We start from the raw sequence: 26820 nt of genomic DNA on the forward strand, positions 1-26820 counted from the left end.
CAGAGTGAAAAAGACAACTGTATTGGATTTACAATAAAGATTTACAAAAAGGGGGTGGGTAATCCTGGGGGAGATGCTGTTCCAGCATCCCCAGATCCAGGCAGGGCCTCCAGGACAGCCTGTTTGACAGCTGAGACCAGGACCTCAGTTTTCTGGGTCCGTCTGGCCACCTGGGCCCCGACGTCTGACGTCCAGCTTGACCTTAGAGGTGGAGCCAGTGATGGCCCTCAAAGTCCTCCTGGAGTGCCTGCGGCCCTTGGGGAGGCTCAGGTGAGGTCAGGAAGGCATCGTACCGCTTTTTCTTCTCCTTCCATCTGGCAGACAGATACAGTCCAGGAACTGGCCGTGGAAGCTACAGGCCAAACCCAGGTTATCTGAGGCTAGGCTGCTGGTGCATGGGAAGCGGAGACCAAGGCCCCACTGCCCCCAGTGGCCCAGTGTGGCTTTGTAAGGCACATTTGCGAATTACTCAGGAGACAATACAGAGAACACCCGATGCTGGTGCCATTGGAAGGAGCTGGTGCTGACTCGGGCGCCCGGGCAGTATTGCTCAGGAGAAAGACGCTATAGTCTACAGGAGGTGGGCCCACTACGCCCACTCCAGACGCCTTGGGTGCATCCTCTACTGGAGAGAGAGAACTCAGCTACAGCCAGTGCAATCTCATGCCAAGGGGCTGCCCAGTGCCATGGTACCACACACCTGCATCCTGAGGCAGCACTGATAGGTCAGAGGTCTGTAACCTTGTTCTCAAGTGCAGCAGCGATCTGCTGCAGGCGGAAGGCCAATTGCATTTTTTGGGCTGCAGGGTCCTCCTCCAAAGCATTGATGATCTAGGGGGGTAGGAGTGGGGATGGAAATGGACACAGAGGAGACCCGTCAGATCACAGGCTGGGGGTGGACGGGGGCAGACTGTCCTTGCATTTCACCAGAGACCCAGACCATACCTCATCATAGTACTTTTGTGTGTACTGGTACAGCTGGTGCAGTGCCACAAGTGTGTTCAAGGAGTCTGTGTGTGCCTGAGGATGACAGTATTGTACCCAGTATGAGATGGGGCTGTGGGAACCCCAAGACCAGTCCCACAGAACAGCAGGCTGTAATGCATTGGCTGCATGGCAACATCATAGATACACCAGTAAATGGGCCGCACCCTGGTAAGGCCACATGCAAAGCCCATGAACATGGGAGAAGCTTGCCCAGCCATAGCCAGTATAGTGAGTATGTCAGGGCTCGGAGCGACTCATTGCCTACACATCAGCTTCTACACACACATCTGTTCACCCCTCCCAGGACTAAGCTACACTCAAGGCAGCTTGCCTGGCCAACATGCCCACTCGGACACCCTCTGCTGCTCTCATCCTAGCAGCCTCAACTTGCTCTGCAGTTCAGTGTCTGGCTCAGTAGTGGGCAGTAGAGAGAACCCTTGTTCTCACCGAGCTCAGTGGCCCTTACCCGGGAGATCTCTGCCAAGTGTGTGTTCATGTCTTGGTCGCTGACCTGCACCATCTGGCGGATGCTCTTATAGTAGCTATGGGAGAAGAAGGGTTATAGATGAGGGCAGGGAGTGAGTGGAAGGGAAAAGGGGGTGATAGACCCTGGGGTCTCTCAGGGATTCCCAGTTGTTCCTCAGCCCTCCTCCACATCACTCACTCCTCCACCATCTTCTTGTAGGTAGAGATCTCCTTTGCGTACAGCAGCTTGTTGCTGGGAGAGTCCTGTGGAAGACAAAAGCCTTGATACTGGGCTAGGCTCTGCTACTCAATCCTCACAAAGAGGGAGCGAGGCTCCTGCTCAGACTCTGAGTCAGAAAGCACTGGAGGCTGGGGTGGGGATGAGTAGAAAGAAGCAGAAGTCCCATGGGAGGTAAAGGAAAGGAGGTGGTCATCTTCCCAGTAGCCCTGAAGCCCTGGTCACCTTCCACCTGCTTCTGTCGCAAACTTTAGCCCCAAACATACAAAACCACATTAAGACAAGCTTTTGGGATAATCCAAACTCACCCCATCTCAGTCACAGCTTTCTCGCCATGGATGCTGTCCAGGCCAGGCCCGCCACCCCACCCGCACGGTTGACCCACAAGCCCTACTCACACGGCTCAGCTTGTGCTCCGTGCGAGTACAGGCATCCATGAAGGTCTGTGCAATGACCGACAGGGAGGCATCTACCACTTCATGGACGTGAACATCAAAGATGAAGTGAGGGTTCTTCAGGATGTTCACCCAGAACCGGAGTGGTAAACTGTAGCAGACGGACAGAGAGTGAGGGGCTGTGCTGGGCGACGGCAGGGGGCAGAGAGGGCAGGGCCTCACCTATTGGTCTTCCAGATATGGATGGTATCCTCATCCCGGATGTCATGCTTCTCTGCCTGCTCATCCAAGAAATCAAAGAAGTACTTGACCGCAGGCGGCACGGCATTCCCGGGTGCCAGTACACTTTGGAAAAAGTTGTCCACAAACTGCTGCAGTGTGCCCTATGGAGGAGAGCAGCTGGGTGTGACCCCTGGGACACAGCCCTAGGCACCAGTGTGTGGGGATGTGTACCTGTGCATGAGTGTTATCACCTTGACTGAGAGCAGCCGTGTCAGGTAGATCTCTGTGATGGCCTTGGTTCGCTCTTTCTCCTTCATGCTGCCACGCTTGGACTTGCCTTCATCTACCTCATCTGTAGGCCTCACCAAGTGCCACACGCGGTTTTCCTCTTCCAGAAGGGCATGGCCTGTGGGGAGCAAGGAGCTGAGTAACCCAGCTCCAGTTCAGACATGGCCTGAAGCTTGGCAGGTAGGGTCCTAGGGTCCACTAGGTGGCAGCAAAGGGAGGATGTGGTTTTCACAGCCCGTAGGGACTAGGACAAGAAAGACAGCATAGACTCACGCTCCCCAGGCAGATCCTGTTGGCTGTCCTCTGGCTGTTGGGAGACTCCCACCTTAGACAGGATGAGGGTGGCTCCATCCCGGACCTGGGGATAGAGTCATGAGGGAAGGCTATGCTTCTACTGTGGGATTCAGTACTATTCCCTTGCCTGGGTATCTCCACACTCACGTTGTAGTGCATAAGGGTGTTGATTCGTTTCCACCGGCCTTCCCGCTGAGAGGTAAGGTCCAAGTCAGACAGAATCTGGGCTGTGGACCCAGGACGCCATTCTGCAGAAGGACATAGCTAAGTTTCTGGAACCTAGGGCTGTATGGCTGCCCAGTCCCAGAAAGCGCTGGGCACGTGGGCCTCAGAACAGGCAGTACCCACCGAGGACCACACTGTCAGGCTTGGGCCAGCAAGAGCAGGGCTGAGTGCGGTACACCTGATCAATGATCTTCTCTTTGACCTGAGATATGGTGTCGCAGTTGAGGACCTTAACTGGGATGGCCTCAATGCCTTCATCCTGAACGATCACACTCACCGTCTGCCAGGAAACACAGGATTAAGACCCAGCTAAGGGAGGACCCTATAACCACAGCTCTGCATCAGAGAGATTCCACCCAAGAAAAACTGGCTTCATTCTGCTGAGTTCAGAAATGGGGTCCAAGTTCCTGGCTCAGCTTCCCCTCTGCAGCTCATGGCTCTGGGGAACTCACCAGAGGGGCATATTCGACATCATCCCCAAGCAGCCCTGTGTCATTTAGGGTGTATTTGGCCTTCTTCTGCACAGCGTCCACTGGCCCCTTTTCCACCTGGTGTTTGATGGCCTTGAAGAGCTTGTACAGGGGCTCACCTGCGCTATCCTGGAGCAAGGGGGCTGGATGAGTGGGAGGCATAGGACTGATACGCGTGGTGGGGCAGGTGTTGGGAGGGAAGGTACCCATTCACCCACCCTTGATCCTATGGTTGGAGCTCACCTTGAGGTACTGGTACAGACAGATGGACATCCAATTGGACAGCATCCTCTCCACCACTGTCTCAGATCTGAGGGTACACAGAGGCTTCATATTACCAAAGCCCAGCCGGCCCCAGGACCCCACCACAAGGCACATGTGAGCAGAAAGGCAGTGTGGCCCCCGTGGAAGGGACGTAACCATCCAGAAGGGCTATGTAGCAGCTTAGACCAAGGGCAGTACCGAGTGGGGACTGGTTTTGTGTCTGTCCACGTGAGCCCCACCCCACCCCACCTGTCATTCACACAGGCTCTGTCACCCACAAACCTTCGCAGCATCAGCTTGGGGTTCTTGGCCACCACATACTGCTCCATGAGTTCCAGGAAGAGCGTGCGCATGATGTCTGTGTAGTACTCCAGCTTCCCATGCAGGGCCACCGTCAGCAACGATGCGAAGTAGACCTTGGCACGAGCTGAGAACTCACGCTGGTTCTCTAGGGTGTGGATGAACTGCAGGGCAGCCGGAGAGGGGACACTTGAGCACCTGTGCTACAGCCTCGCCCCTCTCTGATCCTCTGAGCCCCATCTTGGCCCGGCCCCCCTCTGCTCACATTGATGAGGAAGGATTTGCTATTAAGCAGGTTGGAGAACTGGTAGAGGGCCTGCTCCACGATGGGCCGCCGTGACTCAGGGATGTCTAGCTTGCCAGTGATCATGACATCCTTGTCCCCGTCCTTGGAGGGCAGGAAGAAGACGCGGTCGGTGTAGGTCTTATAGTCGAGCGTGGGGATGCCCGCCTCATGCACATCATTCGTCTGGTCCTCCATCTCAATCATCAGGTCTGAGAAAGGAAGGGAAACCAGAGTGAGGCATCCCTGGCCACCTACTCCTGCTTCGGCTACTCCTACCCTCCTGCAGTTTCGAGCCCTAAGAGGTGGCCTAAAAGATCCAGAGATTCTGATACGAGCAGCCTGAGGACCGAACTGCTGGAGGCAGCCCCTACCTGTGAACTCCTTCTTGCAGCGGTCACGCACGCTCTCCTCCAAGCCTTCCAGCTGGGATTTAATCTTCTCATACTCACGCTCAGCCTGCTGGCTCTTCCTCCTGTTGAGCATAGAACAGCTCTCAGCTATCGGTCAGCTGCTAGGGTCGGAAGGGCTGGAGTAGGAGGGATGAGGGGACTGCCACCTGGGGCAGGACTCACCAGTAGCAGTAGATGGATACGGCAATAATAAACACCATGGGCACCATGACCAGAGGCAGGATGAGACTGAGCGGCACGTCACTCACACGTGTGTCATACTCCACCCGGCCTAGCACCCACTCTCGAGAGCCAAACTTCACCTGTGTGGAAGCTAGGGCTCAGCGCAGGCAGGTGTAGGCAGCGGCGGCTCCTCCTGAGGGTCCCCAGGCCCTCCACAGCCCTCCCGCTCTCACGCACAATGAACTCAGGTAGGTTGTGTGTTGTGTCTCGCTTCTGCCGTCGCTTGGGTGGGGGCTGCACCTCTGGGGGTTCACAGTATAGGTCAGTCTCAGTCAGTGTCTTCATAATGCAACGCTCAGCACCCACAAATGCCTCAGCCTCCTCCAGCGTCATGGCCTTGTTCAGATTGGTTCCCTAAAGAGGGTCGGGTGGCAGAGGTCAGGATGATCAGCAAGACTCCCTGTGCTGTACTGGGTCTCCATGTTGCAGGTCTCCTTACCCGGGCGTGGATGAGCTTGTTGACCTGCTTCTTGACACCACCTGTGAAGTTCTCAAAGGTAGGATCAGCCACATACTCGAAGGCACCAGCTTCAGTCCTAAGCAGGGCACGATGACCATCCATCTGTATCAATGCGGTGAGGTTGTAAGCCTCAGGTTCTTCAGGGACAGCAGGCGACAAGAAAACGACCTTGGTGTCATTGTAGAACACGTACTCAGTGCCCATGACCTGTGGAATGGGTCCAAAAACTTCAGTCCACTTGATGAAGACCTTGCCCCTACTGGTCCCCAGTTGCCCATGTTCCCATTTAGAACTCAGCCCATGGCAGGACAGCAGAACTGACCGTCATGGGCTCCAGGGATCCAGCCTCCCGCCGCCGCCGCCTCCAGGACCTCAAGGGCTCAGCAATGACAACCATGGCAAACTTCTGGATGAGGCTGAAGCCTTGGCCAGTAACACTGATGCTTCGGCCACCACTGGGGGTTGGGGAGAAGCGGTGCTTGAGTGAGTTCGGCTAGGCAATGGAGACGCTCAGCCAGCTTCCAGGCCCCACTCCACCAATCCATACCCCCGGTGGGAAGTGGCACAGTAAAAATGTGAACAGTCAGAGGCAGGGGAAGGGGAGAAGTTGCCCTGCTCTGACCCTGCTATCTGGGTTCTGAGGAGGAAGCCCATTAGGGTGCAGTGGGGTTTTCTAGAGGATTCCTTCTCCTGCCCTGCCCAGCCCAGTTCTGCCACATTCCTCAGGTCAGCAGGCGGGGGTGGGAAGACACTAGCCAGGAAGGGGAGAGGCCACACCTGACAAAGCTTCTCAGTGGCTCAAAGGCTCGTAACACGGGGTTCTCACAGTAGGTGAAAGAGACGCCAGAGCTGGGCACTTGGGAGCCCCCGTAGGAAATTTCTAGTACTGCCGGGCCTGGAGCCAACTGTGGACCCGTGATGCACTGCAGCTGAGCCCCAAACTTCGTCCTAGGGCGGGAGGTGCTTGTCAGTAGGTCAGGCCCCCTCCATGACAGACTCAGGCATTCCCAACCTTCCCCCAGAGCCAGGAAGGCTCAGCAGCCACGGGCAACACATACACTTCACAAGGGACACCATTGAGGGTCACCCGCACATCCTCCTTGGAGCCTGTGTCCAGGTCAGTGCCATTGATGGTCAATGTGGTACCACCTGCCTGTGGCCCTTGTCGTGGCTCCACACTGAGAGGTTGGGGTTGCTGAGAACAACAACATAGTTAGTGCCAAGGACTCAGGGGTCACCGGATAGTGGTTACTGTTAGATGCCAACTGCTATAGGGTCAGTAGCAAAGACTGGACTCACAGCTTGGTCAGGCGCTTACTTGGTAAGTGAACTGGACATGTGGCGGTGAATGGCCGACCTTTCCATTAACATCCACTTCAATCCCTCCTGTGAAAGGCATCTCCGCAGCCTCGATTGCACACACGATCCTGTCGACACACAGAACCCAGTTAGCTCTTTACTTACCGCTGTACGATCAGCGCAGCTCCTGGGAGCTCAGGCCAAAGACAGTTCACTCACCGGGTAGATACAGAGTACCACTTGGGTTCGAAGGCACAGTTTTGGCCAGCCACAGTGATCTTCTTGACATCATCTGCTGTGATACCCAAATTGGACCCATGGATAGTGACGCGGATGCCCCCACCCAGCGGGCCTGTCTCAGGCTGGATCTGAAATTGGCAGAGCCCAGTGAGGGAATGGCTTGGGAGATGAAGACGTGGGGATGGGATATGTGCCAAGCCTTGACAAAACTCACCCTGGTAATGACTGGTGGCGGGCATTCAGAAGTAACATTGTTGCACAGAGCCTCATACACACACCTGTTCTGCCCACCGCACCACACACACCTATAGGCAGGATCGGCAGCCAGACACAGGCTACAGTCACTGCGGCCAAAGGAGCAGTTGTAGAGAGTCACTGTGGAGGAGAACGGACAGTTAGTTAGTGGTCGTTCCGGTCCCTCACCCACCTCCCCAGATTCCACCTACCTTGTAGCTTGCTGTCAATTTTCTTGTCAAAGGACTTAACATACAGGTGAAGAGGCAGCGTTTCATTAGCGTCATGGGATAGCTGCATGGGACACACAGGGAAAAATGTACTTCCTGCCCCTCTAAAACCCCAGAAGCCACAGGAATCTTGCTACTGCCAAAGGTCAGTGAAGTCTGACAGGTAGACAGGAATCAGTGCACTTCAGACACACATACCATGAACGTGAGAACGCTCGGGGACATAGAGAGAGGTGCTCAGAGACCACAAGGCACAGAGCAGGAGAGACAAGACTCTGAGTAGGCTCCAGTCATAGAAGTAATACCCACCCTCCAGGCCTAAGACCAGTAGTCGTACCTTTGGGGTCTTAAAAGAGAAGTCCCCTGACTTCTGTATAGTCACAGTCGCCTCGAACTTCAGAAGGTCACTGCCCACACAGAGGGAAGAGACCTAAAGAGAGTCCAGTCAGCATCCTCTAGGAAAGTCGGTCAACTGTCCTGCCCCCCAGAGGCAGAGAATCTGTGCCTGCAAAAGCTTCCGAAGAAGCCCACCACTGAGTCTGCTCCATGCTCAGGTACCTCTGAAGACCCTCTGCCTCCCTCCCTATCTCTAATGTCTCCTGAGTGCTCTGGGTACTGAGTGGAGACCCAGGCATCCCAACCTCGGGAGAATGACTCTCAGACTTCACCCCAGGCCTCTCTACCTTCTCAGGATCCAAGTTTTTGCCCTGGAAGGTCACTTCTGTCTCATAATTCATGGGGATGACCGAAGGGCTAGGGGCCAGGAACTGGGGGCAGTTTTCCTCCTGCGAGAGAGCAAAGCTGCTTAGACGGAGCGTCTCTTACCACTGTGGCCCTAACCACAGTTACATCTGAGCCACTGGCTCACCATGTGGGCACGTATGATTCCGTCTTCTGGGTTGGGTGAGGCCTCCCGACACTCGTGATACATCAGGTCCCACTGGCACATCCAGCGGTTGCTAGCACAAGAGATGCACCTGGAGAGAGGATCATAAAAGTATGAGGGGCCCGGAGTATGAGAGGAACCTAGGGCTGGGGTGGGGGCCTCAAAAGGCAGCCAGGACTCACGGCAGGTTCTCCACCAGGCTCATAGCCTCTCTGCAGTCATAGAAAGGATACTGGTGGGAGGTGAGGAAGACATTGTCACGTTTGAAGAGGAGCTGGATGCTCACAGCCACATGGTCTGCAGAATGTAGGTGGGAACAGGGTCAGGTGTAGCAGAAGGGTGGAGCTGGCCCTCCTCCAATGCCCAGCTGAAAGCAGGCCTGTGCTGGGCTCATAGGATACAATATGGATACCCCAGTCTGCAGGCTCAGCTGGTCTGCTGCATGTTAAGTGGCCTGCTGATGCTGTCAAATCTGGGCTCCGGTGTCAGCTCCCAGGCCTAGGCTCATCTTTCTCCCCTGGGCTTGGCTGCTTTCGTACCCTCTCTCTGTTCCTACAAGTGCTGAGGGCAGTGGCTCCTCAGAGTCTGGGCGGGAGGGCCTCCCAGGTCCCTGTCCCTATCACTCTGTGGCCTCATGGCCTTGTTGCCCCCAACAATCAAGGGACTGGACAGCTACAGCACCTGTCTTAGCCCAGACTGAGGCCTTCAGCCTCAGGAGACAGCGCCAGCAGCATCGGGCTGGACACAGCAATGAGGGGGGATGGACATCTGTGCAATAACTTGTGGGGGATCCTGATCTTGGTTTCCCCAGAACAGAGCACTCAGCCCTCAGGTCAAGACAAGGTACTTTCAAAACTGGAAAATGTTTCTCCCTCCCCAATAACAGCGACCTGCACCCGGGATTGGTTCGTACATGGTGCTCAATGAACTAAAATGTGATAGAAGACAGAGTATAAGGAAAAGCTGTGTGCAGGAAAAAGGAAGCCGTGCAGGTCCAGAGGCTAAAGGCTATGAGGTCTCACCTTGGCCGGGTGGCGTGCTAGGGATGCTGCTCGGGGGGTCACAGGTGATGGCGTCCCCCTCTACCTTGGCAGGGCGTGGTGGTGATTCACCAAAGAGGCAGAGCAACTCATCCTCCTCAGTCAGGGTGGGTAGGGGGTTGACAGACAGCTGTACCTGCAGGAGGAGACACAATCTCTAGAATGTGTCTCTCTGTCTAAGGTTCATGTGGTCCTGGGTACAAGGCACCTTGTGGTTTCCTTGTTTCTCTGATAGCTCCCAGCCAGCAGCTGTGTAAGGAGAGCCCCGCCTGGCCCTGCACAACACCACTTGCCACCTGTCACATACCTTCCCTGGGGCCCGCCGGCTCATGTTCTGTGGGTTAGCATCAGTGATGGCCACACAGGACTTGTCCCGGCTCCACAGCCAGTGGCCATTTTCCTCGGCCCGCGAGCACTCGGCCTTCCTGGTGCATCTGCAAGGACAGAGAATCATCTCAGCTCCAGTACTCTCTGGCCTCCAGGCCATTGGGGCAAGGACAAACTGCTCACCGTCCCTCGACGACACACCAGCCACAGTAGGGATCTTGGGAGTCACGACACTGAGCACAGGTTTGATAGCTCTGACATTCTTGCACTGGGAGCCTGAACACCTAGGGGTGAAAGAGCAGGACTTTGGGCAAACATGACCTACAGACACCATGCTCTTCTGGGACTACTGACAGGGAATCCCCTGGGCCAGCTCAATTTATAACCACCTACAAGCTCAGGGCAGGATCAGAAAAGGAAACCTTGTTGAGAAAAGAAAGATTGGAGCTATAGCTTAGTGATGAAGCACTTGCCTCACAAGCAAGCATAAGACCCAGTTCTAAACTGGACTGGCGCATGCCTTTAATCCCAGCACGCAGGAGGCAGAGGCAGGCAGATCTCTGTGTGAGTTTGAGGCCAGTCTGGTCTACAAGAGCTAGTTCCAGGATAGGATCCAAAGCTACAGAGAAACCTTGTCTCAAAAAGCCAAAAAAAGACCCTAGTTCTAACTCCTAGTGCTCAAAAGGAAACTTCAGAGAACAATGGTGCTACTGAAGACTCGGAGACAGGAGCCCAGACTCTGCCCAACTATTCAAGGCAAGGCCCAGCACATCCTCCAAGCCTGTTTCAAAACGGCCCTCTGGGGCCATCTTTAGGCTGACCTTGTCCTGGGTCATAGCATACAGACTGGACAGGTTTCCAGACAGCGCCAGGTCCTGCTTGATTTTCTTGTTGATGTCTACCGGGATAGAGCCATACTCGGCAGAAGTGCCATCCGGGGCAAGGTACACCTGTAAACACCAAGGCGGTCCATGAGAACAGGGGGGGTACCATGCCCAACTGGCCCCTCAGGAACCTTGCTGCCTGGGGCAGTACCTTAAGGATCCGGCCATCTGAGGTGCCCAGGAAGGCGACAATATGGCCATTCTCGGCAGTTACCGTCACTGCTGTCAGATTCAGGCCCCCACGGTACAGCAGAGCTGTGGTGACGAGTCCATTACGACTGCCCAGTGGATAGGGCAGATGCTCCGAGCCACACTGGAAGCTCTTGCTGGCACCCTGTGGATCACAGCATTAGGACGGGTCCTTGTCTCCCAGACTTTTCCCTACTAGGGCTCCAAGCTCTAGGAGTCAGACCCTATCATCCACAACACAAAGATACTCTGACACTCAGGGGAAAACATACACCTATGAACAGGTAAGACACGTACTGCCGCATGGCCACCACACTGGATGTCTCCGTGGAAGGGTTTGTAGAAGGCATCATCACGGCTTGTGTCTCGGGTAACTGTGTAGCAGGCATCACGGTTGTTTTCCATCTTCTCATTGATGTTATCTAGTGGAAAAACACAGAGGCCTGCACCAGGCCCCCCACTGCTCCGGCCATCTCTGCTGAAGACAGCATAGAGTACTCTGCCAGCTACAGAAGCTGCTAGGCAGGTACCAAAGAAAGAGCCTTCGGAGTCACTGGGATCCTGACACTGCAGGTCCATCTCTACGTAGGAATAGTAAGAGGGGTCATCTTTGCACATGCGTGCCAGCAGTGTGCGGTTCCTGGCAGGGTGCTTGTCTTGCTGGTTGAAGATGAAGAAAACATAGACGCCATCCTCAAACGCTGCAACAAACTGCTGAGTGTTAGTAGACAGGTAGCCAGCCTTGAAGGTGGTATGGTCTGAGTAGGCCTCAAAGGCCTCCCGGCCTTCAACCCTGTCCAGCAGGCGAGTGCTCACGATGATGCCATTGTCATGGGGCCCATTGCCTTTGCCCACAAACAGCACTCGATCACCATCAGGGCTTGTGGAGCTCACCAGCCCCACTGTGGCCACTCTCTCATCATTGCTGGCTACAAAGGACTTCTCACCGCTGCCATCCTCATAGAAGAGGCGCACCGAGATATTGCTCAGGGCACGCAGAGCACAGATGCCCTTGAAAAGGCTGCCACACTCGACCAGGCGTTTCCCGGGCGGGTCAAGCAGCAGCAACTGGTTGACGTTGTCAGTGAGCACTGCTTCATGGCACTGGCTAGCCTCAATGGGTGGTGTGCACTTCTTGTTATCCATGGCGGGGCCTGTGACCACATGCTGCTGGAGATGCAGGTCAGCACTCAGCTGGTAGAGTGCGTTCACTGCCCCAACATATACCACACCTGAGGCCTCATCCACAACCAGGTGGTTCAGCTCTGTGTCACTGCGAAAACTCTCCGGCTTGCGGGACCGTTGGCTCAACCCTAGGCCCATCAGACCCAGGAAGGTCAGGGCCCAGAGTGACATAGCCATTGCCCCCAGAACTCTGTGGGGAGAAACAGTAAGGGTCAGACAAGCCAGGCCTCTCCTCATTCAGGTCCTACCCTGAATGTCCAGAATACAGGCCATAGAGGGACACAATCCCAAGGAGCACCCAAGGGAGAGCTCTGGGAAGATCCCTAGCTATTTATACACGTTCCTCTCAAGAAGCTAAAGGTGGTCTCGGGGGTACAAACCCCAGACTTGTGGACGTGTAGACCCATACTGCTTGAGACCAGGGCTGCAACTCATGGCCATGCCCATGACCCCCGCGAACACAGTCTATTTATATCCATTTCCAAAGCTCCCTGGCCCAGGATGGCCCCAACTCCATTCATAGCCCTCCATTCGCTGCCTCCTGGGGAGGGGTAAGCAGCATTAAATCCACCAGGTTAGAGGTGTGTGTATAAAGGAGGGTCTGTGTGGGTCTGTCTCTGTGTCTGTAAATGTGTGTGTGCGCGTATGTGTGTTGTGACATGGATGCATGCATCATTCAGGATCCTGGGTTAAGAGTCCAATTGGAGGAAAATCTAGGGTCCCACGGGTAGACCGTGTGGACAAACTCAGCTTTGTCTCCTAGAAGTCTGAAAACACTCTCAACTTCAGGATTTACTGAGTGTGCCTCAAACAGTATGACTACCCTGGGGCACAATGGCAAGGATGCCTCCAGAGGATCTAATACCCCCCTTTTTTAAGACCACTCTAGGGTCTGGTGGTGGTGGTGCACACCTTTAATCCCAGCACTTGGGAGGCAGAGGCAGGAGGATCTCTATGTGTTCGAGGCCAGCCTGGACTACAGAGAGAGTTTCAGGACAGGCTCCAAAGCTACACAGAGAAACCCTGTCTTGCAAAATCAGGGGGAAAAAAAAAGACCGCTCTAGGGCTGGAATAGACTTAAGAGCACTGGCTGCTCTTCCAGAAGACCCAAGTTCAATTTCCAGCTCCAACATGGCAGCTCATAACCATCTGTAACTCTAGTTCCAGTGAATCTAATATCCTTTTTTTCTTTTGGCCTCTAACTGATACCAGGCACGCAGGCGATACACAGATAGTCATGCAGACAAAATACCCACAAAATAAATTTTAAAAGTACCTTAAACATTACCTCTTACATATTGTTATTCCCCATAAAAAAATTAAAATTTAAACATAAAACAATTCTAGGTCACGCTACCCAGGCTCTGTAACTTTCCAGTTACAGATGAGGGAACAGAGAGGAAGTAACTTGCCTAAAGGCAGCCTGGACGAGGTGGGTGGGTCAGGCTGACCTGCCTCCAAGAGAACCCCTAGCTGTAATCCCTTTCCTCGGAGAGGCCCCTGCTCTGCCTGTGTCCAAAGACATCTCTGAAATGTCGGTTTTGTCATGAGGTCGTGGCTTTTGTCACGAGCGCTGCAGCTCTGCCAGCTGCCCTCCATTTCTGTTCTGTACCTCCACAAAGCTCCTCAGACCTGGGAGGTGTAACCCACGGAGGAAGGAAGAAGCTCGTGTCCAGGAGAAAGTGTGGTGCGGAAGCAAAGTGCAAGGCAAGGCAGACTAGGTTTGGGAGGTGTCAGTGGCTTCAGTCAAAGACAGGAAGACGTCACAAGTCCTTCAAGACCTCGACTTAGCCCAGTCTAAGATTCCAAGGCTTGGCTCAGAACCTGGAGCAGCATCCAGACTCAGACCCACGGGGACAGTCCTGTGGTTCACTAACCAATTTCGAGTCCAGGTTTCTCCATGCAAGTCCACTCCCCATAGGCCACCACACCAAGGCCTGATCGCTAGGGCCTGCTTTTTCGGGTTTATAGACGTAGCTCACCGGCTCTCTAACTCACCAAATCACTGCAGCTTGTCAGCTCCCAGGAGCAGAGAATGAATGGAATGTTCCCAGCCAGGAGGGGGTGGAGGGGGGGTGAGGCGTGGGCGTGGGAGGAGCCACTGTCTCAGCACAGCTGAAACCTAACCACCCTCTCTGAAATGTGGTCGTGCCAGCCTCCGCCCCTGACCTCTGCTGGTAAACTCAAGGCTTGGACTTGGAGCTAACTAGCTAGGAAACCCTCTACTCTTATCTGGACCCATAACAGCACCTTCTCCAACGGCCCTCCACGCGCCTCCCTAGGAGACCTGCCAGGTGGGCTTCTCTCCATTAATCTCAGGCAGCGGAATGGCCACCTCCTCCCTATGCTTGGAGCTCATACTCTGGGAAGCACACACACAGGGCTGTAGGGTCACTGGAGGAAAACTGTTCCCGGACATCTGGTCACCAGTAACTAGATTGGGCCCCAGGCCTGCACACCAGAGGGGAAACCTGATTACATATGAAGTTGTACCAGAAGGCTGGGGCTGAAACTTGCCTAGCATATATAAGGTTGTAGCTTCCACCTTCAGCAATCCTATACACCCAGACACCAAGGTAGTCTGGCTAAGGAAGCGCCAGGCCCAGTGTCTTCTGAGTGGTTAAAGGGACCTGGATTGTAGTCTATAGGTAGCAGCTCCCTGCTACTTCCTGGACAAACAAGGCCGTGAGTGACCTGCCTGGCCAGGCCCAGGAGCAAAGAGCACCTGACCTTGACAGCACTCTGGCAGAGGCGCCAGGCACAGCCAGCTAAAGCTTCCTGCCACGGCTGATGTTCCTGGAATGGGAGGGCAAGTGCAGGAACTTCCTGTTTTGGATTAGATCCAGGACCCCTGTTTGCCTGGCTAGTGGGGATTTCCTCAGGGGTACCAGTTAGCCTTCCTCCCCCTGAAGTTTGGAGGTATACTTCCAAGAAGTCACATATTCAGAGGTACAGCCCAGGGCCCCCGTTGTGGGGCCCTGTGTGATTTTCAGCACTTTTGGACTTACTGCACTCACTCACCAAGGCTCCAGTGGTCTCAGTCTCTGTTGTAGGCTGGCATCAGGACTCTGTAGGAGCCAAAGAGAGAAGTTAGCAGTCACTCTGGTGGCTGATGCCACCTATCACCTCTATCTTCTCACTCCTGGTAAGGCCCTCCTTGAGACACTCCCAGGCATCCAGCCGAGCTTCTAAAGCAAGCACATTCACCTGGTCTTTGGAAAACATAAGCAAGTCATGCTACTTTGTCTTCTGCTCAGAAGCAGGCAGCTTCTTTTCAGTAAGTCTGCGGTTCTTTCTGTTCTTTAAAACTACATGCATAACCAGGCAGTGGTGGTAAATGCCTTTAATCCCAGCATTCGGGGATTAAGGGCAGAGGCAGGTGGATCTCTGAGTTCGAGGCCAGCCTGGTCTACAAAATTGAGTTCCAAGGCTGCCACAGCTATACAGAGAAACCCTGTCTCAAAAAAAAAAAAAAAAAAAAAAACCCAAAACCAAACAAACAAAAAAACCCAAAACACAATATGCATAGCTGCTTTCTGAAAAACACGTAGACCCACAACAGGGCAAATCTACTTACTAGCTGTGTGACCTTGGGCAAGTTAACTTCTCTGTGCCTCATTTCCCCATCTGCAAAATGTACACAGTAATAGTAAATTAACCCTAGGCATTATAAAGATTAAATGAATTCATCCGTGGAAAGCCTGAGAGTGTTACACTATAGCACTCAACGGCTCTTCTATTGTATTCTTCCCCTGGAAACAGTCCCTGTAGGCCCAAAGGAAAGTACAAACCAAGGGTACTTACCTCTTAGCAGGTTTATTAGAGGGAACAATTTGGCAGCTCACTCAGCTGCCAGCCAGAGGATACTCCAGAGAAAATGCATGGCAAAGGGTCTATATCAACCTACCAAGATCCCATATAACCATATTCTTCAGTGTGCTACCTCCTGGGTTCTCAAAGCCCTCAACCCAACCTGCAGACTGTGGGACCTTTAGGGGCAAGGAGGAAGATACAACCAACCATAGTTCAGACACCACAAGCCTGTCCTTAGCCTTGCCGGCCCAGCTGGCTACACTTGTAGGCAATGTCCACCTCCAATCCCACCAAGATTCTCACTTGCCCTGTGTAGCAGTTTTCCAGGATTCCCCTAGCCCATACCCTCAGACAGTTGGCCCAGGCCTGGATCTACAGTGAGTCCAAGTAGGACATCATGTCCCCCACATGGCAGTGTCCTCAGTCCATAACCCGGCCAAGGGGCAGAGGGCAACTTTTTGTCCCCAATACTCAACACAGCCTTTGTGACAAGAACCAACAGGCTGCTCTTCAACACAGCAGCCAAACCACAGGACAGCATCAGCCCCAGGAGAATTCTGGGACCCAGCAGGCATTGACTGCAGCTAGCAGAAGCCTTGTGCCACTCTTTCGTGCAGACACGCCACCTGCAGCCTGTCTGCGCCTGGGGGCAGCTCTAGTTTTCTCTGGTCCTTGCCTGTCGGCCTCCTCTAGCTTTAGAATTCTCACAGCAGACCACCTAGGTTCCAGCTTTCCATTTGGGGTGGGGTGGGGTGTCTCCGAAAGGCAAGGCCAAGGGAAGATAACCTCTTCTAAGCAGCTCTGTCATACATACTTCAGAAGGGTCTGATGAACCACACACTGACTGATGAGGGCCCTCACACAGACTCCACTGAAGGCAGACCAGCTTATCTCCTCCTGAATCAGGACCCTCTGAGCTAACACTTCTTAGATATAAAACTAACATCGCTAATACCCTCTAGGTCACCAAATCCTGGGCTGATGCTCCCAACAGTCACCTCTGTCTCCCAGGATTGCTCTCTCCCCAACAGCCGAGACAAAGAACTCTGCCACAGCACTGTGAGACTTCAAGATCACTCTGGTTCAGATCTAGCTGCCTCCTTCTGGCATAGTTACATAGACATTACAAAGCTGCTCTGTGCAGTTTCCCCGTATGTAGGTTGGGTATAATAATAATATCCACTTCAGAGCGCTGGCCAACTATTTATCCTCCAGCACCCTGACAACAGTCATCCTCTAGGATCTGACCAGGGAGCCCTCTGTAGGCCAGGTCTGACACAGGGAAGAGGTGGGGGGCAGGGAGAACCAGTGGGAATACAGTGTTGAGGGATAAGAGCACACGCAGCCAGTGCCAGCTCCCAGGTCTGGAACTTAACAGCCTCTCCTCAGCCAGAATTCTGAGGGCGAGCACATCCTGGACTGTTTGGGAAGCAACAAAAGCCCCTCGTCAGCTGGATGCTCTGAGGCTTCCCGCTTTGGGTTCCTCTTCTCAAGGCCTCTCTTGATGCCAATTCCATGGCGCGCGGGGAGGGGGGGTGGTGCGGGCACGACACAACCAGTTGAGTTCCCTTACTCTAGAACAGCCTCGCAGGGTAGGGGTAGATAGAGTTGGGGTTCGTTTCTTAGTATGAGTGGCTTTTTGAGGCTCAGATCAAATCAACGTTGTGGAAGTGTGGCCCAACCGAAGAGCAGAGCTTGGATCTCCCCCAGAGACCAAGACAGCAAACCAGGGACATAAGGGACTGGTAGGGAGACGGGAACGATCCCGCTAAAGCCAGGATTCTAACAAGGAGAGTGGGAACTGCCCCACCCCCAGGACAGGATAGGGACGCCTAAACAGCGGACCACACTCTAGGGGCGCAGGGCCACAGAGAAACCGAAGCTGCCCTTCCCCCGCCGCAGCTGGCAGCCATGAGGCGGGGCGTCCGCTCTCAGAAAGCTACGAAAATCTGCAATTAGCTGCGAGCGTTAAACAAATCAGGAGAGACAAAACAGGCCGCGGCGCCCGCAAATCCAAGCCTCGGCTGTTTTCAAAACAAGCCTGAGGGAGGGGCTGCGACAAGGGTCTGCGCGGAGCTCGACGCCTCTAGGAGCATCGCAGCCACAGACTTGGTATTGCACCCGAAACCGACAACAGGATCGCGTCGAAGACCCCGGAAGGGGGGAGGGGCGCGGTTTGTGCCCGAGTACCCGGCTCCACCCACCTGACAACCTGGTCAGAGTACAGTCCGAGAGGTTGAGTCGATCCCTGCACCCCGGAGCCAGCCCTGGCCTCATTCCTCATAGGCAGGCCCAGGTGTCAGGGCCCCTCCCCCAGCGCCGTTTCCGCCAGACTCCTCGGGGATCACAAGACGGTTACCTGGGAACTGCACTGGAGGCGGACCCCAGATGTGGGCGAGGACGCGCGGCCAAAGCTCCCCCAGGGACCTGGCCACGCCCACGGTCCTAGAACCCAGGGATCAGACCCCCACGTTCTAATCAGGATCGTTTCCAAATTTTGGCCCCGCACCCCAGCGCACATCTAGAGGGAACACGTGGACTGCGCTTTTGGCGCCAGCCTCACCAGGTCGGGGAAACTCACAAGGCGATGGGCAGGTGGGAGCCAAACCTCGGGTGACAATGGTAGCAGAGGCAATCGTCAAAAGTCAAGAGCCATATCCTTGCAGTGCTAATCTGGTGTCAGAAACAGCCGAAAGCAGAACCGGCCATTACCTACCTAAGCCCTCCCGAGCCTTGGAAGGAAAGCAAAGCGCGGCTCCGCCCCACTGTCTGTAGCTCCGCCCCTTCCCAGGGTCAGTTCCCTGGGCTCGGCCCCCTTACCGGGGGTCAGCTAACCAAGCACGACCTTGCCTTCCAGCAGCCTCAGGCCAGACCACGGGGATGTCCGCCCAGACTCCTTAGGGGAAAAGCCAGCCCTAAGGAAACTATGCCACCTGACCTGGAGCAGGGGTGGGGCTCCAGGGAAAGGCAGATATGCTAACCTGAGTCAGGGCTCAGAACCTCTCAGGGATCAGAGTAAGAACGCCTCCCAAGCAGAGGGTGTCTTCGGCCTTTCCTCATAAGTCCGAGCCCCTGGATTAGGTTCCAGGTTTAGGCCCACCTATGTCCCCCTCATTACCCTCTAGGCCAGCACAGCCCACATTGTTCACTTGCTTTCCCTCTCCCCAAGTGAATCCAACCAAGGCATCCTTCTGTCTGAGGCTTCATCTCCCAGGATCTCCATTACTGGGCCTGGCTAACCTGTCAAAACCCAAGGGCTTCCTCAGGCCTCCCCTTCCCTCCCTTAGAGCCAGTTGCAGTCTCTGTATATTATGGGAAACTTAGATTGGGTTCCCCACACTAACTGGCTGGCCCCCATGACCATCTTTCCCCCCATCTCTCGGTTTAAAACCCCAGCCACCACAGTGTCTTGCCTGGGCACGGGAGATCCACCCTAGGATCGCCTGGCTCCAGCACTCCCCTCTTTACCTATCTACCCACCAGCCTCCAGACTCATCACGCTGCAGCGAGTCACCCTCTGTGGACATACTGTGCTCCTAGAGAACCCACCCCCCAAACTCGGCAAACTGAGGGAGGTCACAAATGGTTCCTGTTGCCACCATCACCTTCAGTCAAGTCATCGGGAATGGGAAAGTCCAGACAGATGCCAGTCATAGGAAGGCGGGGATGGGGACTTGAGGACCCTGCACTGCTGGTTAAAATGTTTACCTTCCTATTCCACTTCCCTCCACTCCTGCCCTACCTAAGCATCTTCTCCCCATCTCCTTTCCCAGCTTGGCCAAGTACTGGCTAGATGCTGCTCATCAGGGCAGCCTGAAGCTCATGGAGGCTACAGTTTGCTCAGAACCAGTTCCACAGTACCTCCCGGGACTCAGCAGGGGTGGGGGTTGGGGTGTACAATTCAGTGGCATGGGGGCGGATGGGTGAGGGCCTGAGTGAACGAGGAGCCAACCAGGCCTGTAATCTCCTTGTCAGCCTGTCAGTGTCTCATCGGTCACCCTAGCCCCTCCTCCCCCATCACTGTTGAACCCTACAATTAGCTTAGGGCACCTCGCCAAGCCTGGGTGCCAGCCACCACTCATGACCACACGTGTGCAGGCACACACATGTCCATGATGTTGCCAGAGTCTTGCCAGCAGGAAGGTCTTGCCCCAACACCTAGAATCAATTCCCAGGCATGACCTGAAGGGGCTTTGCAAATGTGAGATATCCTTAGGTCCCCATACTGGGTCCATCCCAGGATGCCCTCAAGATTTGCTGGAGCTGGGAGGCCCCAGGGGCTGGCCTTAAGGGAGGGAGCTGCTCATTGGATTCTCTCACCTGCACTAAGGGGGGGGGGGACTGGTAGGCACATGGTACTTTAAGGAGTGCTGAAAGAGTCTGAGGGTCAGACGGTGAGCAGGGCTCCATGTACCAGTGACACAATGGGGCAAGCACTCCAGGCTTAGGGGAAGAGGGCCTGGGATTTTCCAATGAGGAAATGCCCAGCTTGGAATGGGAGGTGATACTGGTGTGTACATGGGGTTGGGAATGTTGAGCCCCTAGTTCCAGTTCTTTCCTCTGGTGAGAAGCATGACACACCAGGCCCCTCTGTTTAAGTCTACATGGCACACCTGAAAGAGGTGAAGAGATGTGTTCCAGGGAGTACTCCTGGACGAGGGAGGGGCTGCCTAGATCCCTCCTCCTCCTGACATAGGTTTTGTGGTGGAGGCATCCCAGGGTGATTCCAAATCAGGCCTGCTGGTAAGGAGGTGGGGAGGCTGAACCTTCTGCTCCTAAGGTGAGTATAGGGAAATACTTCTGAGGCTGGAGTAGTGAGTGGGTCATTCTAGAGCCCTTCCTTTCCCTCTGTCATGCACCCCTCATCCCTGGTGTCTTATCCAGATCAATTAAAAATAGCTTTTCATTCTTGCTGGGCAGGGAAGAGGTGCCCCAAGTATCAAACACATGATGCTGGGGCAGTATGACCCACAGCAGGGTTCTTCTGTGTCCCAGGGTATCTGCTATCTTCCACAAAGAGGGCAGAAAGCCCTCAGCCTCTGAACCACACAAAAGCCACCTGGTTCCTCCCAAGACAGACCCACACTCTTGTGGAGCTATCCTAAGACCCAGCAATTGCCTAGCTTACAAAAGGGTGAGGGCTCTTGAGAATGGAGTGGCAGGGGGCTGGAGAGATGGCTCAGTGGTTAAGAGCACTAACTGCTCTTCCAGAGGACCCGGGTTCAATTCCCAGCACCCACATGGCAGCTCACAGCTGTCTGAAGATCCAGTTGCAGGGGATCTGACACATTCACATCAATGCACATAAAATAAAGTTAAATAAACCATAAAAGTATTTTTTAAAAAATAAATAAAAGAAAAAAGAAAAGAGAATGGAGTGGCATCCAGAGGCTATGTGTCAATCACAGAACACTCTCTTAACCACAGTCACCAATGCTGCCTACTACATATCCTACTGTTGATTGAGGAACTCCAAGATCAAGACGGCCGTGACTTCCGCACACAAATAGGAAGTGTTATTCCTCCGCAGAGACAATGGGTTCCTAGTGCATCCCCAAGTATATCCTGACATTTGGAACAAGCCCATCAACAGTTCTACAGGTGGACCAATGCAGGACACAGAGTATGCTGGTTCAGAGGCCACAGATCAGAGCAGCTGGTGGAAAAAGCTCTAGCCCTGTCCATAGCTGACCCTCTTACACTGCCTCTGATGGGCTCCCAAGAGCTGTCTTGACACAGGTAACCATTTGAAAGACCAACGTTAATGCGTTTTCCTTCCTTTTTCACCCAGGGACCCCAGCCTCCAAGTGCCTGGTCCCTGTGTCCAGACAGGACACGCCCCCAGGCCAGGCTGCTGGGCTGCTGACAGAGCTGGAGTTAGAACTATGGCTACACCTGTAGGACCTCCCCCTCCCCCCTTCCTCTCCTTAAGGCCTGGAGCCAGGACCCAGCTGACACCAGAATGGGGAACTGCTGGGTTTCTCAAGTCTGGAGACCTCAGGGATCTGAGGAAGAATGAGGGTGTGGGCACCAAGCCCAGCCCTGGCCCCAGGCAGTGTCCCAATCCGGGTTGAGCCCCTTCTGTGTGTAGTCCACTGGGACCCTAGGCAGCTCAGGTGTGAACTCAGCAGTCCATGGGGACACCCCAGGGAAGGCTGCCAGGCATAAGGGAGGCAAGGAGCCAGACTGGGGGAGGGGACACTGAGCTGCAGAGGCGGGACCAGAGAGTGACAAAAGACAGGAAATAGTGCTACCACCTCCAAGTCTGGAACAGCTTGAGGTCTTCCCAGTGACAAGATTGTTACTGTGAAGTGCTTCAGATCCCCTCCAAGAGGAGTTCACCATCCTCGACCACTGGGGAGCTGAGTCCAGTCACTGACACAGGTTATGAGCTTCAGAGTAAGGAAGGGCCCTCTAGGGTGGGGACACAGGAAAGACAGCAGGGGACTTTCCTATCCTTTTAGATGCTCTAATGGGGTGGAAGGGTCAGTAGGGTGTTCCAGAGGCAGCACCTGCAGTCAGAGAGCGCAGGACAGGGCAGAGTCCTTGCTATGTTAACTGTGGGGAGCAGGAGCTGTCTGGGGATGTGAAACTGTGCAAAGGAAGAAAGGAGTCACATGCGGTCTGGGATGAGATGAGCTGGGGCAGCTGCCCCTAATACCCTATTTCAAACCCTACCCCTCCACAACACACACACACACACACACACACACACACACACACACACACACACTACAGCCCTTCCCAGACTATAATTAGTCAGAACCCAGCCCCACCCCACCCACAACCCCACCCTAAACACAAACAGCCATTAGCCCTAGGGGAGGGGCTCTACCCAGCCCCTACCCCTATCTAATCACCCAATGGCTTGGCACAGAAGGGTGGTGAGGCTTGTAGGGGCAGCCTCAGCTTCCTCCACGGGCTCTCCAGAGCCTGGACTACCGCAGGCCTTGGTTAGAGTTTTAACCAACTTACCTCCTTTCCCTCACCAAGCCAGTCCTTTAACAAGAGGCACACAACAGGGACAAAAAGCTTACTCCCTGAATATCAAGAGCAAAGCAGGGAGCAGGAGACAGCAAGAGGGACAGAAGAGGACCTAAGCAAGGAGTGGCAGATTGCAGGGTGACCGTCCTCTGTGGCAGGCAGGTATGCAAATAGTCTTGCCTAGGTGACAATCAAGGGATAGTGCTAGGAGGTCCTTCCACCAGTGACTCTTGCCTATGTGTCCATCCAACATCCCTGAGGAACTATTAGCACTAACCGTCAGGAGAAGTACCAGGCAGAGGACAGGACATGGAGATGTTCTACAATAGCTAGAGATCAGGTAGGGGGGACATGAGCCATATGGGCGCCTCTGTAGGCTGTCAGCCCAGCCCAGCCCAATCCCTTCCAATCCAATTCCTTCTGCTCGACTAGCAGGGGCTAGGGCCAAGTCCCTGGGCTTCCTGCCCTTGGGCATCAGCTGCTGGCTCTACCTCCCAAAGTGGTTGGTCTCCATGTAGGCTCCTGGGCAGTCATGAGTCCTAGGAGCCAACTCAGGAATGTCCCAACGACTTCTTGTAGGGATCTTTATCTGCTCACCTGTGGGATGTCCTGACCAGTATCGCATCCCAATGTGTGTGTGTGTGGGGGGGGGGCAGCCTTTCAGGGAGCAAGCGGCTGGCCAGTGAGAAGGCAGGAAGGTAGCCTTGAGGTTTAGCTCCAGGAAGACCCCAGGGATTTGTTTCCTGATCTAAGCCATTGTCAGGAGTGGGACCCGTCCAAAGTGTCCTTAATCAGTGTGCATGGTTTTGAGGAGTGAACCTGGTCTTCCACATGGGTCTGAAGTACTTCCTGCCCCATGGGCTCTCTAAGAGGAGCCTCCGCGTATTCCAGGCTCGGCAGGGCCTACAAAGGAGCCGACCTTGAGTACCTTTTCCAACCCAAGGTGACACATGCCCTCCTACCCCGCCCCTGACTGGTGGGAGCAGCCCTGGGAGGGAGGTGAAGGAGCTGCCCGGACTTGCCAGTCCCGCCCTCCCGGGGTTCTCAACCCCGCCCTCCTGGGGTTCTCAACTCACGGCCCGGAAGTGGGTCCCTTCAGCCTCCCCTCAGCTTCAGCCTCCTCTTAGGGTAGCTGGAATCGCTGGACTCGGCTGGATAATCCAAAATAATTCCTCCTTGGCAGGCAGCCCGTGGGGGAGGGGGGAACGCACATTCCAAACTCTTGTTTTTCTAAGTAACTTCCCTGAGTTCTTGGGGCTAGGAACCTCTGGCCAGTCCTCGGTCCTTCCCCAACTCCAAGGCAGGCTGTGAGACTAGGTGCCCAGGGCTCCGTAGTCTACCTGCTTATTTCGGTCTTCTCTGGAAATTTCGATACAACACAATAAGGCTTGGCACATTCCACAAAACACCTCACATGCTCGTCCTACTTTCGTAGGAACGTCACCTCCTGACCAAAGAGCAAGAACTCTTCCCACTGGCAGTCGAACTTTCTGATGGCATTCTCTATAAACCAGGGAAGTATCTGGGTGTGGAATCAGGCTGACAGTTCCCACCCTCAAGGTGTATGTGGGCAGTTTGAGGAGTTCAGCTTTAAAGCCATTAATACAGACGGAAGAATAGACATTAGATGGGGCACTCCCCAGGGCAAATGAGGGCCCTGAGAGCCTCCGTTCCTCAGAACATTACACTGGCTTTGGGGCCTGACTTCAGCTCCAGTTCTGACCACCACCACCATGGTGGCCACTGGCAGACCTCCCTTCCTGCCTATCTCCAAAGAGTTAGAAAAAGGAGTCAAGTGACGTGGCCAGAAACTCTAGTAGGATTCTTAGGCTCAGAAACCCCCACATAGGGAGAAAGGACCCACACACACACACAAAGCTGTCACACAGCCTGACCAGAGGAATACAGTAAAAGCACATGCATGAGAGCTCCCTGCAGAAGGTACATGGAACTGTGAAAGCACCTTCCAAGTTCTAAGACCTCTCTCTGCCCTAGGTGTCCCTCCAAACACCACACCAAGGAACTACACTTAGAAGCTGCGAAGATCTTGCCGGGAGGCGTGGGGCCTCACCAGGTACTACTGGGTGTTGGTTCTCTCTGTCCCTTGTTCCCTGTCCCAGAAGGTGTGAGGACTGCTGTGGTTGTGCGCCTCTGGAAAAAAGTCCCAACAGAGCCCGGCGTCCGCGCAGGCTTAGCTTGAGAACTGGGGCCTGGAGGTCCGGCACAACAGGGATGACTCGCTCTGTTCCATCGATTCGGCGGCGAAGAGGTAGGGACGCTGGCCGCGAGGGAGGGTTTGAAACTACACCGGATAGAGCGCAGCCCCACTGGGTCGATGGGACCCGGCCTTCCAGGTCAGTCTCCCAACATCCTGGCACGGAGGGCCTCGTCGCCAACCGGTGGGGCAGGAGCAGCCAGGCCCAGCCGGTTGGACAGACAGACACAGGGCAAAGACGCAGGCCCCCGTCGCCCTCCGCGCAGCGGCACTGCCCTAGCACCCCCGCGTCCGGGTGCGCAAACCGAGGCCGAACGGCGTGGACGGCGAAGCCTGGGCCTGTGCGACGCCCCCCGCAGCTCCCGTCCCCAAGTGCGGTACCTGCTCCTCCGCAGCCGTCGCTCGATGGCGCCGGGGCCGCGCTCTGCGTTGCGCTCCGGCCCGCGCGGCTGCCATGGAGACGGGCCTTTGTGTGGCCGAGGAGGGGCCGGAGCGCGCGGGAGCTGCCGGCCCCGCCCCCGCCAGGGGAGAAGGAGGGCGGGGAGGACGGGGGCGGGCGAGAGGGAGGGACGAGACTAAGGGATAGAGGATAGCCGAGGGAGGTTAGGAGGGGCGGCTGGCGTCTCTAGTGTACCCCGCGTTTTCCCCGGCTCAGAGCCACTAAAGCGCAATGCTTTGCTTGGTGATTCGCGCCCTGTAGTAATCCGCGCACCTCGCCTGCTGCAGTTGCTTGCGTCCCCCACCCCACCCCCACCGCCCCGTCATCAGAGGAGTTTGCTGAGGCTGGGCACCACCCCGGGAGTGCCTCAGGCCGAACTGACTGGCGCACGCGGCCCGGCATTAGTGGGTGGCTTCGACTGGGCCAGACCGAGGCCTCAAGTGTTCCTCTTTTGAGATGGGCGGGGCGCAAGGAACTTCACCACCAGATTGGCAACAGGCGGACCACGTTCGTGCCGTTCCCGCGATGGTGAGGGCTGCTGGACCTTGATTCTTTCTTCAGAATCCTAGCCGCTCAAGTCTCCTACAGAATAGCTGGATCTCTGCCCTTACTGCTCCCCTTCCTAGTCCCCCGGCCTGGCATATCTGGGCCTTACCGACCCCCAAGCCTTCATCTATAAGGTGGGACCGGACCACTCCGTAGGGTTCCTACTTCTGGTCTCCAAGTCACCCATGCTGAGGTCCTATGGATTTGTAACATGGCAACGATCCCACTGTCTCACAACAGGGTTTGGGACTAGTCCCCAAATCTCAGCTAGTGTCTACTCTGGGATATCTATCCCCTCCACCAAAACTAGCCTTCCCTGAAGACTGTCTACTTCCTCCTATTTTCTCAGACATCTCCTCCCCAAACTTGGGGGATCTGCCCTAATTCTTAAGCCTTCCCCAACCAAAAGACTTTACAAATCTGAGGTCTTCACGGGTTCTCTCTGAGCAAGATGGGTTGGCTCCATTGCCAAGCAGCCAGGCTTTATTCACGTTATCTTTTCTACACCAACCCCCGCCCCCCATGCATACCAAGGGACTCCGAAACACCCAGTGATTCTCAGGGCTGCAAACTCTGTATCAAAAATTAAGACAAGTATTGTATGACAAAAAGATATTTTAATACCAAAGTTGTGGGAAGGCCAGTCAGTATTCCAAACTGAGTAGGGCTTAAAATAGAAGGCAGGAAGCAGGAGGGTAAAAGAACCCTCCTGTCCTTCCGGTCTGTCCCTGGGGCTGGATGCCTCATGACCTCCACCCAGCCCTCCTAGATCCCCTGAATGCT

The 26820-nt window shown here is 54.8% G+C and overlaps 1 protein-coding gene across 7 annotated transcripts; it reads right to left on the reverse strand.

Moving 5' to 3' along the window:
* Positions 1–25522, reverse strand: Plxnb2 (plexin B2). Of its 7 annotated transcripts, none has more exons than XM_075960315.1 (39): positions 25434–25522; positions 15618–15667; positions 15062–15108; positions 11153–12230; positions 10818–11000; positions 10604–10732; positions 9966–10066; positions 9763–9889; positions 9438–9591; positions 8598–8712; positions 8398–8506; positions 8213–8314; positions 7867–7959; positions 7512–7593; positions 7280–7440; positions 7045–7193; positions 6845–6953; positions 6585–6721; positions 6304–6474; positions 5849–5981; positions 5506–5733; positions 5244–5420; positions 5007–5146; positions 4806–4906; positions 4414–4643; positions 4131–4312; positions 3828–3894; positions 3567–3713; positions 3238–3394; positions 3037–3137; positions 2869–2953; positions 2559–2713; positions 2308–2468; positions 2089–2236; positions 1652–1716; positions 1454–1529; positions 946–1020; positions 701–831; positions 1–622 (listed from the first exon to the last, which is right to left on the reverse strand). In XM_075960315.1, the coding sequence occupies exons 4-38, from the start codon at positions 12215–12217 to the stop codon at positions 727–729; spliced, it is 5520 nt and encodes a 1839-aa protein (XP_075816430.1). In that variant the 5' UTR covers positions 12218–12230; positions 15062–15108; positions 15618–15667; positions 25434–25522; the 3' UTR covers positions 1–622; positions 701–726. The 7 variants fall into 7 exon arrangements, with proteins under 7 accessions (XP_075816430.1, XP_075816431.1, XP_075816424.1 ...); XM_075960316.1 differs by lacking the exon at positions 25434–25522 and adding an exon at positions 18570–18649; XM_075960309.1 differs by having other exon boundaries at positions 1–831.
* Between the last annotated feature and the right edge of the window lie 1298 nt (positions 25523–26820).

Source organism: Microtus pennsylvanicus, chromosome 2 (genome assembly GCF_037038515.1).
Source record: "Microtus pennsylvanicus isolate mMicPen1 chromosome 2, mMicPen1.hap1, whole genome shotgun sequence".
Classification (NCBI taxonomy): domain Eukaryota; kingdom Metazoa; phylum Chordata; class Mammalia; order Rodentia; family Cricetidae; genus Microtus; species Microtus pennsylvanicus.